This window comes from Sinocyclocheilus grahami, unplaced genomic scaffold (genome assembly GCF_001515645.1).
Source record: "Sinocyclocheilus grahami isolate Dianchi unplaced genomic scaffold, SAMN03320097.WGS_v1.1 scaffold1299.1, whole genome shotgun sequence".
NCBI classification, from domain to species: domain Eukaryota; kingdom Metazoa; phylum Chordata; class Actinopteri; order Cypriniformes; family Cyprinidae; genus Sinocyclocheilus; species Sinocyclocheilus grahami.
Window position 1 is genome coordinate 288,809 of NW_015506478.1, and position 14,431 is coordinate 303,239.

General features: G+C 36.3%; 1 protein-coding gene across 2 annotated transcripts in view; it reads left to right on the forward strand.

Moving 5' to 3' along the window:
* Positions 1 to 1,010: 1,010 nt before the first annotated feature.
* The window catches only part of LOC107568984 (tenascin R (restrictin, janusin)), a 50,191-nt gene continuing 36,770 nt past the window's right edge, over positions 1,011 to 14,431 (forward strand). For both annotated transcript variants that reach the window (XM_016254983.1, XM_016254984.1), the window contains exons 1-5: positions 1,011 to 1,550; positions 5,126 to 5,599; positions 9,522 to 9,785; positions 11,507 to 11,622; positions 13,169 to 13,319. In XM_016254983.1, the coding sequence (XP_016110469.1) occupies positions 1,064 to 1,550; positions 5,126 to 5,599; positions 9,522 to 9,785; positions 11,507 to 11,622; positions 13,169 to 13,319 (1,492 nt within the window). In that variant the 5' untranslated portion in view covers positions 1,011 to 1,063. The remainder of the gene's footprint in view (positions 1,551 to 5,125; positions 5,600 to 9,521; positions 9,786 to 11,506; positions 11,623 to 13,168; positions 13,320 to 14,431) is intronic.

The window sequence follows — 14,431 nt, forward strand, 5'->3', positions numbered from 1 at the left end:
TAAGTGCTGTACTTCCCAAAAACATTTGGATTTCTCAAGACTGTTCTTGTGAATTATGCTGATTTATATGTCACCAAACAAACATTGTCTATATTTGATGAAATTGCAAGAATTACTTAATAGTCCTGAAAGCATTAGCTAAAAATTATAATATTTTGCAGCAGGGTATTTTCTCTGAGGAATAAAAATCAGAAAAAACAGTGTCTAACAGTTTTATTTTAGAATGATGTATATACTATTATTATATTTATTACTAGCTTTTATTTTTATTTTTTAGTTATATAAAATGTTGTGCTTTTGTCATTTTTTTAATGTCAGTTTTAGTCATTTTAGTGCTTCAACTTAAACCTGAACTTCTTTTATTTCAGTTAGTTGGAAAGGAATTTTATTTATTTTTTTGTTAAAGTTGTTTAAGGTTAAGTTTTTAATCTAATATTTATATCATATTTTTAGCTTAGTTTCAGTTAACGAAAACACATTTTATAATTTTAGGATTACTTAACACTTAAAACTTGTTTTTGTAAAAGAATCACTGTCTTACAACAATACCAGTGTTTTGACAGCACCCCTTTTGGCCTCCCTTTACTTCTGGCAGGCCAGAAACAGGTGAAAAGTCACATGAGAAAAGGCTGTGTCATGATTGGCTCAATGACCTGTCAATCGTATAATGCCGCCTATCATGTTCTCTTCATTTCTGTGATTGGCTGATTAGCCTTTCAGTGCAATTGACGCCCACCTCTCATGCCGGCAATAATACCTAGGATGAATTAAACTGTTCTGGAATACCCCATTGGTCAATCAGTGGTCAGATATTTAATAAAAAGTCACTAAATTTTATGAAATAGACTACTTGTAATGTTATATACTCTAACACAAAATTGCTTGCCTATTTATAATATGTATACAGTATATTGAAGTTGAGGCCAGTAAAAATATTGCTGTTGTTAAGATCTGCTATTTTCTTTCCTGCTTTCTAGTGCTAAAAACGGTCTGTTTTTGTTCACAGTGCCAATCAGAGGTCTATTTGTGGAGTTGATGATCTCGCCCTAGTGCCCGAGTTGTGATGTGGGGATGCACCATGGCAATACAAGGTTCAATAGTGAGCCTGGCTCTACTGTTCTTTGGGATTCAAGCTGTTCCTAACCCCACCAGCAAACTAGTGAGGACCACAAGAGTGAGGCGACAGGTTTCCGAAGGCGGGGGTCCCTCTAGCAACCAGACCCAGGCCATGATCTTCAATCATGTATACAACATCAATGTACCTTTAGAGTCACTCTGTTCAGTGGACCTAGACACGGTACCAGGGCCAGGGACAAACAAAGGTGCAGCTGGGAGTGACAAGATGCCGACAGAGTACACAGAAGAGACAGTGGACTCGGACAGCCAGGTGACCTTCACCCATCGCATCAATATCCCAAAACAGGCCTGTGCTTGTCCTGCGGCTGCCGCCATGGAACAGCTGGCTAACCGCGTAGAGATGCTGGAGAGGGAGGTGTCCTTGCTTCGAGCACAGTGTAGCTCCAGCTGCTGCGGAGAGAGCTCTGTTATGGGTAAGTTTTAGATTTTGAGGTGGATACACATTGCTTGCATACCCTGCAGTGTTATATAAAAAAAATGATGTCTCTGAGATCTGACTGGATTTGTTCATGCAAGCATGCTTACTGTTATGGTATTTTCATTATATAACAGATAATGATCTAAAAAAAAAGATTAGTTAAAAATGTTCAAACAGTTTAAACCAAGTATTTCAAACTCATTTGAGCCAAGGATGCCCTGGTGAAAAATAAATATACTAAACTGTATGAAATATATTTATTTCATGCTAAGTATACTACAAATACATTTATATATGTATGTACTTAATGAAAATACCCTGCAATTTTACTTTTAGTATACTAAACTGGTACACTTAAAGCCTGCTAAACTGGAACAACCAATTTTGTACTTAATGCACTTTAATTGTGGGGAAGTAGTGCTAAAGTCCAACTGAAGATATACTGAAGTATATTTGATTGTGCTAAAGAGGAACTATTGTAAGTACACTTCAGGTACACTTTAAATATATTGCATTTAAAGACCCATATTATTCAAAGATTATACTATCCTCAACAATAGGGACATTAAAACCCATTTAGGCTTAATATAATAAGAAATGTGCATTGTGCACAAGTAGTATCCAAATAAAGTTTTATTATAACTTTTATATCAGTATAAGTCTTGAGCGATTTGTCAGTATACGGTAGATTACGGTAGAACTACACTGAACAAAATTATAAATGCAACACTTTTGTTTTTGCCTCCATTTTTCATGAGCTGAACTCAAAGATACTAAGAACTAAGACTTTTTCTATGTACACAATTATTTCTCTCAAATATTGTTCACAAATCTGTCTAAATCTGTGTTAGTGAGCACTTCTCCTTTGCCGAGATAATCCATCCACCTCACAGGTGTGGCATATCAAGATGCTGATTAGACAGCATGATTATTGCACAGGTGTGCCTTAGGCTGGCCACAATAAAACGCTGGAAATGCTTGTTTTGTTTACTGTGGAGACGTGCTGAAATGGCGTTTGGTCTCGTACTGTATCGCGTACCTTGTCAGTGTCGTGCGCTTTGCTTGGCCATTTGTTGGGATAAACATGAAAGTGTGTCCAGCTGAATTCAATTTGAGTTTTGTTGAACGAATTAAAAAGAAGCTTAGTTTACCGCGGAAGCGGTCGTGTGAAGACCGAAGAGTGTAAAGACCATCGACTCTACCGTGCGACTCCACCGGGCAGGGACACCGGCAAAGGACATAAGTATCGCTTTTTATCTCTCCTCTTTCCACTTCTGTTTCAGTTTTTTTATAATCTATTGATATGCCACACCTGTGAGGTGGATGAATTATGTCGGCAAAGTAGAAGTGCTCACTAACACAGATTTGTGAGCAATATTTGAGAGAAATAGGGCTTTTTTGTACATAGAAAATGTAGAGCTCATTGAAAAATGTAGAGTTCAGCTCATGAAAAATGGGGGCAAAAACAAAAGTGTTGCGTTCATAATTTTGTTCAGTGTATATGAAATAAATATTTTTATAATTATTTATATATATATAAAATTTTATAATTATATTTTAAATATATTATTTTTCTTACTAAGGTGAGATCAGACAAACCATGAATAATTTTGTTATTGCATTTTTTTTTTTTTTTATAATTTTAATTTTTTTTGCTCCTTATTGTACCAATGGGTATGCACAGCACATGCTTTACTGAAGTTCATAATGCCTATTTTTCTGCTTTACTAAAAATAATTGAAAATTGGCACTGAAGACTGGAATAATGACTACAGAAATTTCAGCTTTTCCATCACAGGAATAAATTACATATTATACTATATATATATATATTTTTGATCAAATAAATGCAGCCTTGATGAGCATAGCAGATTGTTCAAAAGAAGAAAAAAAAAAACTCTTACCAACCCCATATCTTTGAATAGTAGTGAATTAATTTCATTTATCTTTATCATATGCCTTTGGATTTTATATATATATATATATATATATATATATATATAGGATATCAATCAGCAATATTGACAATAAAAGAGAAAATCTCTTTCTCTGACTTTTCTCTTTAATCTAAAACTGTTAACACTAAGTTAAGCTTACAAAATTTAAACTGACTCATTTTAATTAAAAACTTACTTCTCAGTCAGACTCAAATAAGCACTGAATTGGTGAAGTATCGTCTAAGAATCATTCACTGGAACTTTCATATTGTATGAAATAGTTAATATGTCCTGCTTTAGATCATATTCATAATCAAATAGCAAGGATATATTATATGCAGACTGTGTATCTACAGCCCCTTGATGTTTTATAATGGATTAATCAAACTCATCTTCTTTAATCTTGAATCCGTTTCAAGTGGCTTTTGGCTCATTGTACCCGGTGGATGAAACAAAACTGCATCCTGGTCCTTCTGTCGGTTATGATGTGACTGTGGTGCTAAGTGAAGTAGAGGCTATATTGTGCATTGACCCATAGGGACAACAGAACTGTGGACGGTGGTAGTGTTGTGCTTGTTTAACGTCTCAAAAGGGCCCTCGAGTGGATTCACACCTGCAAACCTTGGCTGCGGAGCCCCTCCAGGGCAGCTAAAAACAGCTGAAACACTGCAGTAGTAAAGGGAAAGTCATATTAAGCTATACAAATGAGGTTAGATTGTGAACTAGATTAATTACAGCACTGCTGCAGGAGAGGTCTTCCCCTCAAGTCTTTGATAAGTCCTCTGTTTGCTGAATCGAACCAGGCTACATTTGCTGGAGCTAATAAGATTGCAAGATATTGCCTCAGAATTATTATATTTTTATTTTTTATTTTTTACATAAGGTTAATTTTAGTCCAACCTGATGGAAATTAAAGGAAAAGCTCACCCAGTGTGAATTCTGTCATTGTTTACTCACCGACATTTTGTTCCAAATTTGTTTGACTTGGTTTCCTCTGAGGGAAATGCAAAAAGATATGTTTAAACGAGTGTCCAGGATACTGAAAGTGAGGACCAAAATGACAGAAAAAAAGCACTATAAAATTATGATAAAGTGGTGTGACTTCTTTCAAAACACATAATGATAGCCTTGTGTGAGAAACAGTCTGTAATTTAAGTGTTATATACTTAGTTATTTTAGTTATATATAAATTCTGTCATTTACTCACCCTCAAGTTGTTCCAAAGCTGTATGAATTTATTTCTTCTGCTGACCACGAAAGAAGATATTTTGAAGAATGTGGGTTATCAAATATTTTCTGGCTCCATATTGACTTATCAATGGAGGCCAACAACTGTTTGGTTACACACATTTATCGAAATAGCTTCTGTTCAGCAGAAGAGAGAAATTCAAACAGGTTTGGAACAACATGAGGGTGAGTAAATGATGACAGAATAACATTTTTTTGAGTGAACTATCAATTTAAAATGGTAGAGTCTGATGAATCAGTTGATTTAGGTCACAAAGCCAGTTTGACCAGACTAATTCAGTCACAGTGTTAACAATTGCCAATTTCTCCCTGACGTTATGGCGAGTAATTGATGACAGAAATATTAATTTCTTTAATTAACTTCAACATATTTGTTCAATCTTAGGTCGCTTGGACTTCGTCCCTCAGTGTGGCCATGGCACGTTCAGTATGGAGGTTTGTGGGTGTGTTTGTGAAGAAGGATGGATTGGCAAGAACTGCTCTGAACCCCGCTGCCCAGATGACTGCTCCGGCCAGGGCATTTGCATCGAAGGCGAGTGTGTATGCGACCGTAACTTTGGCGGTGAGAACTGCTCGGAGCCTCGATGTCCAGGTGATTGCTCTGACAGGGGGTTGTGCATTGATGGCGAGTGTGTTTGTGAGGAAGCCTTTGCTGGAGAGGACTGCTCGCTGGGCAGATGTCTGAACGACTGCTCAGATCAAGGAACCTGTGTGAACGGAACCTGCCAGTGCCGACCTGGCTTCCTGGGGGAAGACTGCTCTCTCATCTTCTGTGCTAATAACTGCAGCCAGAAAGGGGTGTGTAAGGATGGTTTCTGTGCCTGTCAAGAGGGATATACAGGGGATGACTGCGCTTCAGGTCAGTGTTCAATGTGTAAAAACACACTTGTAGTTCTTGATGCCAGGAAATTTGTAGACATAACTTATAGGTTTTAGACATTTATTCCCTGTATATTTTAGAATTATTTCTAGGGCTGTCAAGTTATTCATTTTTTAAATATAATTAATTACATAATGTGCAAATTAATTAGTCTAAGTAATGGCAAATTAATCGCACATCAATTCTGGCTGAGAAATTACCCCCCCAAAAGATAAAATCATTATTATGTTAAATGAGAAATGCATTAAATATCCTAGTACAAAAGTAATATATTTGATATACATTTATTTCATACTAAGTATAGTTCAAATCTATTAACATATTTACTGACAAATCATTTGAGACTTACTGATATAAAAATTATAATTAAACTTTATTTGGAGTTCTACTTGTGCACAATGCATATTTCTTAATATTAAGCCTAAAATGTGTTTTAATGTCACTATTGATGAGGAGTGTATGATCTTTGAATAATATCTGTCTTTAAATGCAAGATATTTAAAGTGTACCTGAAGTATACTTGCAATAGTTCCACTTTAGCACAATCAAATATACTTCAGTATATCTTTAGTTGGACTTCAGCACTACTTCCCCACAATTAAAGTGCACAAAATAAGTTGTTCCAATTTAGCAGACTTTAAGTATACCAGTTTAATATACTAAAAGTACAATTGCAGCGTATTTTATTAAGTTCATAAATATGTGTTTGTAACATACTTAGCATTAAATAAAGGACTTTTAGTATATTTTTTATATTTATATACATGTTTGAAACATATATTTTTAGTTATTTTTATATTTTAGTATATATACATTTTAGTATATTTATTTTTCACTAGGATAGACATTACAAAAAAGCTTTTTTTAGCTTTAGAAAGAAATATGTTGTTTCAACATTGCATAAATAATGATAATAAATGGGTATTGATGTTATTGATTTCTTTTTTATTGAATACTGAAAAAAATAATTTTTTTAAGTATACTATAAATATGAAACTAAAACCACCAGTAGGTGACAGCAAGTGAGTCATTCATTCATTCGTTCGTTCGTTCGTTCATTCATTCAACCAATTTGTTCAAAGTGCTGCAACATAAAGCCCATTAACGTACATAACTGATAAAAAAAGAAACAATTAATATAGATGAAATATAATCAAATGTGATGTGTGACAGAGACATTTCTGAGTAATTTCGTTGACATTAAGGCAACTGTTTTTTCTATTATCCATAAATATAACCTTATTTTGTCCTGTACGAAAACAGTACATCTATTATCTTGTTAAATATTAAATAGATTTTTCACAGTAATTTAAGCTAAATTACATATTGTTCTGTTAAATCTAAAATATTTGTAATATATTTTAAAATTAATTTACATTACTTACATTACATGTAGTTAAAGACAGTTAGCATTTACAGTAGCTTTTTTCATTGTTTTAACATTATTACAGCTTGCTATATTGGCACAGTAGATGCAGTTAACCGTTACCCAAGAAAATTTGTTTGTGCTGGATAATTCACACATTTTGCTTTATATATTGCAAGTGAATATTTAATGTCTGACTTGCTTGGTTTTCTTTAAGCATTTAAAATCCATCAAAGAAGAAATGAAGCTATAACAAAAGCTTGTTTGAGAAAATACGAACATCATTTTCATAGCATATTCTCTCTCAAAGTGTTTAAGCCAATTGCAGATAAACAAGCCTCTTTATTAAGTGATGTGCAACTGGTATATTTTCTTTCCAATATAAATCCTCTCTGGGAAGAGCAGTAACCGATTCCCCAGTTACCAGCACACACGACAGATGCTAAACCCCACGGTAGGCCCCCCGCTCCTGCAGTCATGGCTGTAAAATTGGTGACAACTCACAGCATAACACCATTCATTTGTCAAAAGTCACATTCACTGGGGAAGATGTGTCATATTAACCAGGCCGAAGCAATTTCTCCTCACGCTTATCCAGGTTCACAGCTAGTTTGTGGAAAAGGCTGGCGAAACCCCACATCGCTGAAGACAGCTGTCATCTCACGAGTGGGAGAGGGAAGGGCAAAATCATATTACCAGCCCAGTTCTCTCCTTCTCATTTTCTGCAAGACTGAGTGGAGGCAAAATTGCTTATTTCATAGCAATTAGGAGAAAATAGTGGGGTGTTGTGTGCGAGAGGTGGTGGAATACGGCAAGTGGCTGCTCAATTATTACTCTCCACATAGCTTCTGAAGATTCTCTGCTCTCTTAGCTCATCATATTATCAAGGGAATGAATTAGGATATGGCTTTTCTTTCAGTTACTCTATCCAATTTTCTCGTTTCATTAGGCCGATGAAAACGTAAGCAAAAAGTATTTTGCAAACAGGTAGCAATGTGGGGAAAGAAGTAATGAAGGAAATAAGATGTGATGAGAAGTTCCTTTCTGAAATCTTCAAATGGCTTAAAATGAAAAGATATGTGAAATGTCTTTCTTTGACAATGACCATTTTTCTAATCAGCAGATATTTTCTATTCATCAAGGAATTAAATTGCTCTGACAAAAAACAAAGAACTACACCTGCTTTTAACAAGTCTTTCTACTATAATTCAACAAAACTAATCATGAAATAAGTAATAGCAAATTATACTCTAAACACTTTGCCAAAACATTTAAGTTATTCTGAAAGACTGTTAGCTGACATGTTGTTGCTTTAGTACATGGCAATCTATAATCTAGACAAGCAGGGCTGCCAAAACTAATGCATCTACAAAGCTGAGAATGAATCCAGTTTGAAAGGTTTGAGAAATTGCTGTTAGAATTTGTGATGCTGTGCTAAATGAAATTTTAAAATCGGTTAATTCACAACACATTATATATACAGTGGGTACGGAAAGTATTCAGACCCCCTTCAATTTTTCACTCTTTGTTATATTGCAGCCATTTGCATTCCTGATTGTGCTTAGTATGCTAGGAAATATATGCTGATAGAAAGACTTTTCAAACAATTGATGTCAGCTTTCAAGTTTGTAAGTGATAAGACTTTCTTGTGAGACGTGGAAACTGAGAAGCATCCAGTTGGAAAGACCATTGCTCCTTTTTTGTCTAAGACTGTATCTACTCCGCTTCCTGGATTCTTTTTCCTCCTTGAAAATAAAAAGGAGAGCTTGGCAGCTAGATATGGGTGAAAAGCACAGATGCTAGAGTGATACATTTTGCTAAATATGCACCCTGGGACTTTTTTTCTCAATTTTGAGGGGTCTGTTGTAGAGGGGGACCAGAAGGAACGCCATTCTGTCCTGTTCGTGTGGAAGGAGCTGAATTGCTTACTCAAGTCCTTAGTAATTCCCTGGAGGCCACTTATAGCTACTCCTATGAGCCCAGTATCAGGAAGAAGTCTCATGTGTTCCGGAGACCCGGGTTGGTTCTTAGTCTCTTGGGTAGCCCGAATGGGATTCTCCAAACTCTTTTTATAAGTAGCTACATTTTCTAACTTTTTCAAGTTCACTACATACCAGAACATCAGTGTCAGATAATACAATACAAGATGTGGCTTGGAACAGCAACTTAAAAATATCTATCTATCTATCTGTCTGTCTGTCTGTCTGTCTGTCTCTCTGTCTCTCTGTCTGTTTGTCTGTCTTTTTGTCTGTCCGTCCGTCCATAGATCCATACATCCATCCATCAGGGATGCACTGAAATGAAAATTCTTGTCCGAAGCCGAAACCAAAACCAAACAAAAGGAAACACTTGGCTATATCTATCTATCTATCTATCTATTAAAAAGTTATCTGTGAACAAAAGTTGTAAAATGCTTGCAGTGTGATTTGCTTTAGATCACATCAGAGAATTTTTCATACCCGTTTCCTCAGAATGATTGCTTTTTTATCAGAATAATACATATTCATGTGATATCGTCTGCCTTTTTATACACAGTGTCACCTCCTATGAATCTGCGAGTTCGAGGAGTGTCAGAGAACACCATTGATCTGGAATGGGAGGGACCTGTGATCCTGACAGACTATCTCATCACTTACGCCCCCACAACCCCCGGTGGAGTCCAACTAGAGATCAGAGTCCCAGGAAATGTTACAAACACCACCATCAAAGGCTTGGGGCCGGGTCTGGAGTACAACATCAATGTGTACGCGGTGATCGACAACATCATAAGTGCCCCAATGAACACCTTAGTCTCCACCTGTGAGTGCACTTCTCTCCTGAGAGCTCTTTTATTCAAATAGCATTGGTGTTTTGGTCAGATAAGGCTATTTTTCTATTGAAATGTCTGAGGTGTTTTGCATAGATCTTGAACGTGACATTTTCATTGTAAGTGCATCATTGTTACCCAAGCATGACCCAGGTTTAATAGACCTGGATGAGAGATTACACACTCCCTCACAGTCCCATTTGCACACATACACATACCTCATGTTAGTTCTTCAGAGGAACAACTGGCTGTCTTTGCCAACAGGATATGATTAGACATCCACCACCTGGTGAGTAGCAGTGCCAGATTGGCAAAATGCTAGCGGGCCTTTCGTATACAGTCACTACTTGTCAGCCTTGAGCAAAATGCCTCAGCCTAGAATAGAACACATCATAACAAACATTCCATTATTTGTGAAAAGCCAGTTGGGCATTCTACAGACAATCATAAAGCACCACTGACTTGCCTTCTGTCTCTTACATTTTTGCAGGTAATTCAGAGATAATACAGATAATTGAAACTTAATGAATTTGAAAGCAATTGCTATTTGCATGTGGCATCTGGCAGGCATCGAGGATTTGATTAGACTTCTGAGATATTCAACTAGTGGAGCCATAATTTCTGTAATGTAACAAAGATGAGACAAATGTTGAACATAATTGCCCATTTTCTGCAATTGAAGGATATGCTTGCAATAGCCAAAATCCTGTGCAGTTATCAATAGGAAAACACATCGCAAGGAAGGGATGAATAGAGAGAGAAAGCAAGGAAGGAAATAAAGAGAAAAGAGACAGATACAGTAAAAACACAGTAATATTGTGAAATCTTATAACAATTTACAATAACTCTTTTCTATTTTTCTATATTATATAATGTAATTTATTCCTGTGATGCCAGTACTCTGGTCTTCAGTGTCACATTATCCTTCGGAAATTACTCTAAAATGCTGCTTATTGTTATCCATGCTGAAAAAGGTTATGCTGATTAATATTTTGTGGAAACTGTATTAAATTATATTTTTTTCAGAATTTTTATTATGTTAAAAACAGCACTTATATGAATAGAAATTTGTAACATTTTAAATGTCTTAAATCTCATTTTAAATCTTGATCAATTAAATCCTTGCTAAATAAAAGCTTTAATTTCTTTTAAATAAAAAATTCAGCTTAACCCAAACTTTTGAACAGTAGTGTAAGTAGGTTAGTGTGAAGGAGAGAGACAGAGACTACTGTCAGAGTTTATTTAGTACTATTTATTGTATGACTGCACATTATCACTTACTTGCAAACCTTTGTATGTCATCATATACTTGGACGCAGAACACTTCAAGCAGAGATAGCGTTTTATTACTGTTTCCATGATATTATTTCCAAATCCTCTGGAGGCTCTTACTTTTGTTGACACTGAAAAGGCTGGAGGTTCACTTGTGTACACTGTGAAATGACTGTAATGCTATTTCCTGACTTCTATTCTTCAGGTTTCCCAACTGCATCCTTTATACAATAAATGTAAACTGATTTAAGACGCATTGCATGTATATATAAATATCTAGGAAAACTAAAATAATCTTAAATATTGAACCTCTCTGTATCCACTGCTCTCTTTTTACAGAGCTAAAAGCAGAGAGTAAAGATCCAACGTGGCTGAGAAAAATTTTGATTTATTGAACACACACAGGACGGAGGCCAATAATGCATCAATCTGTACCTTTTAGATCTCTCAAATCCAGACGGTTTACTCTTCAAATCCATCATGGAGACATCCGTGGAGGTTCAGTGGCAACCCTTAGACTACTTGTTTGATGGTTGGGAAATAAGCTTCATTCCCAAGGTAAGGCTTTCCTTAGAAGGTCACACTTCATTTGATTCTGCCCCTGCGTAGCTTCTGGCATAACAAAACTAATGGGTGTCTGGAATCTGGTAGCATTTGTGGACTTCAACATCTGCCGCATAGTATTTCCACAACAGTAAACAAGAAAACGGCAATGTAAGGTTTTGACAGACATCTGTGTACAGCTGATAAATTAATGCTTTTTGAAGCCAAAGATGATTCGGTTTCTGACAGGTGCTTCTCAGCATGATAAATGTCAATCTGTCCTTGTTTGAAAGAGAATTATTCTGCATCATGGCAGAAACACAATACATCCAGGCAGAGATGTTCTCACTAATCCCCTTTCAAATGTTCCATCTGGAGAAAGGACAAAACATTTTCAGCACCCTCACAGGAAGAAGAAAAACGTCCAGCTCCTGCATGCCAGCAAAATGTGGAGCTTGTGCTCGGTGCCTCATTATGAAATAGCTGTGGGAGACATTGCCGTATGCAAAACAGCATGTCTCCTGTGCAACATACCTGTCATTTCACATCGAGGTGAAACATCTCTCCCTATGTATAATAACAAATACGCATCAGAGCCCCTGAGGCGTTGTTTATTTCATTTGGTTGTAGACCCAGCCATTGAATCTGTAAACACACTCTTCCCCTCCAACAAAAGACATATCAGAGGTGTGCTTGTGTGTAATGGAAACTGGTAAAGTGGGGATTATGGTTTGCTTAAATGGTTCACACAAAGGATTTCCTTCAGCCAGGAGATGATTTGGCAAATCTGTTTAGCTGTTTAGCTTTCAGCAAAATTCATAGCTTACGCCCTGGCAAAGTGAGTTTCATAAATTCTTCATTTTTGGACTAAAAGAAGAAAATAACTTGGAAACCAAGTCAAAAGCCTCTTTCGAGAGAATAGGAAGTGAATACAAAGAAACTGACGGTCGAGGGTGGGGGGATCATGGTGTACTTCAATCTTCCATCAGTGAGAGGGTCTGCTAAGAGTACTGTGCATGAGAGCCAACTCTGGTACGCCACTGGGGAAATCATATTAGAAGTGGAAGTCCTATCCTCTCCGCATTTAATCCTACAAAGCGTAAGAGCCATACTGATTTTCCACAATATCGTAATGGATGCGAGGGCAGGGACAAGTGTGCGTTCACCAAGTCAATGGCAAAGAACAAAAGGAAAGAGACTTTTTAGAACAGTCACATCTTCTGAAACCCTCTTCAGGGTCTATCTATTGCTTGATTTCATAAGCGTTCCAGGGGAGGTTAGTTGATGTCTTGTGGGGTGCGATGCATCAAACTCACAAAGTGCTCTGCTAAGCGAGTTGGGAAAAAAACAAGGCTTGATTCAATACATCAAACATCTGGCAAAATGCATCTACGCTGAAATTCCAGCAGATTCTTTTTTTACACAGCCGACTGCCTCCTGAAAACAATTTCTGTTGATTTGAGCAGTATACTGTTTGTTCCTGCATGCCTGCCTGCATTCTGATGCCAGAATTGTGAAATGTGATATTTTCGTATGTGTTTGTGTCTTGTGCACATCAAAGGACAATGATGGAGGGATGACAGCACAACTACCCAGTACCATCACGTCATTCCACCAAACAGGGCTGCGGCCTGGGGAAGAATACACTGTCAACCTGGTGGCCTTGAAAGACCAGGGAAGGAGCCAGCCTGTTACTGCAACCGTTATCACACGTACGCGTCTTACTCATTTACATTTATGAATTTGACAGACTTTTATTCCAAGCATTTTGCAATGCATTCAAGTATTGCAAATGCTTAGGGTATGTGTGTCCCCTGGGAATCAAATTCATGACCTTGACATTCTTAGCACCATGCTGTACCAGGCGATCTATAGGAACACCCACGCCTCGCTGTTTCATTCTCCGATAACTCAATCGTTTTTTTTCTTGAACTTGCTGTATATGTCTTTGATTTTTAATGACCTACCTAGAATGGTTTGTGTGTCCCAATACATGCATTTTCTCATTACCCCTACAATGTCAGTATATTGCACCTTTAGTCAATAAGTTCTGTGTAAGATTCCATAGTGCAACTTAAGCCTTTTGTTCAGTAATTTGTTTCTGAAGAACTTGAAGACCATTTGCATGGCTCCACAGTGACAAAACTAATACATTCGTATGGTAATTAATTATCTAGGAAAGAGGTCTGTCATCACAATGTACCACTGTGTTCCAATATGACATTGAAAAAGCAATACTAGACACCTCTTGTCCACAATACAATACATTACTGATAAAATTTTCAATTAATATGTTTTTTTTTTGCTTATTTGCAAATGTTTCAATGTATATTATATTATATTAAACTGAAACAATATTTTTTGCAAACTGAAACAATATGCAAAAGACACTCGGTCTGTTATTATTATATTATATTATATGTGACCCTGGACCACAAAACCAGTCTTAAGTAGCACAGGTATATTTGTAGCAACAACCAAAAATACATTGTATGGGTCAAAATTATCTATTTTTTTTTGTCAAAATCTCATTAGGATATTAAGCAAAGATCATGTTGCATTAAGATATTTTGTAAATTTCCTACCATAAATATATCAAAACTAAGTTTTTGATTAGTAATATTCATTGCTTAGAACTTAATTTGGACAACTTTCAAGGTGATTTTCTTAGTATTTAGATTTTATTGCACCCTCAGATTCCAGATGTCTAAATAGTTGTATATTGGCCAAATATTGTCCTATCCTAACAAACCATACATCAATGGAAAGGTTATTTATTCATGATGTATAAATCTCAATTTCCAAATATTGACGCTTATGGCTG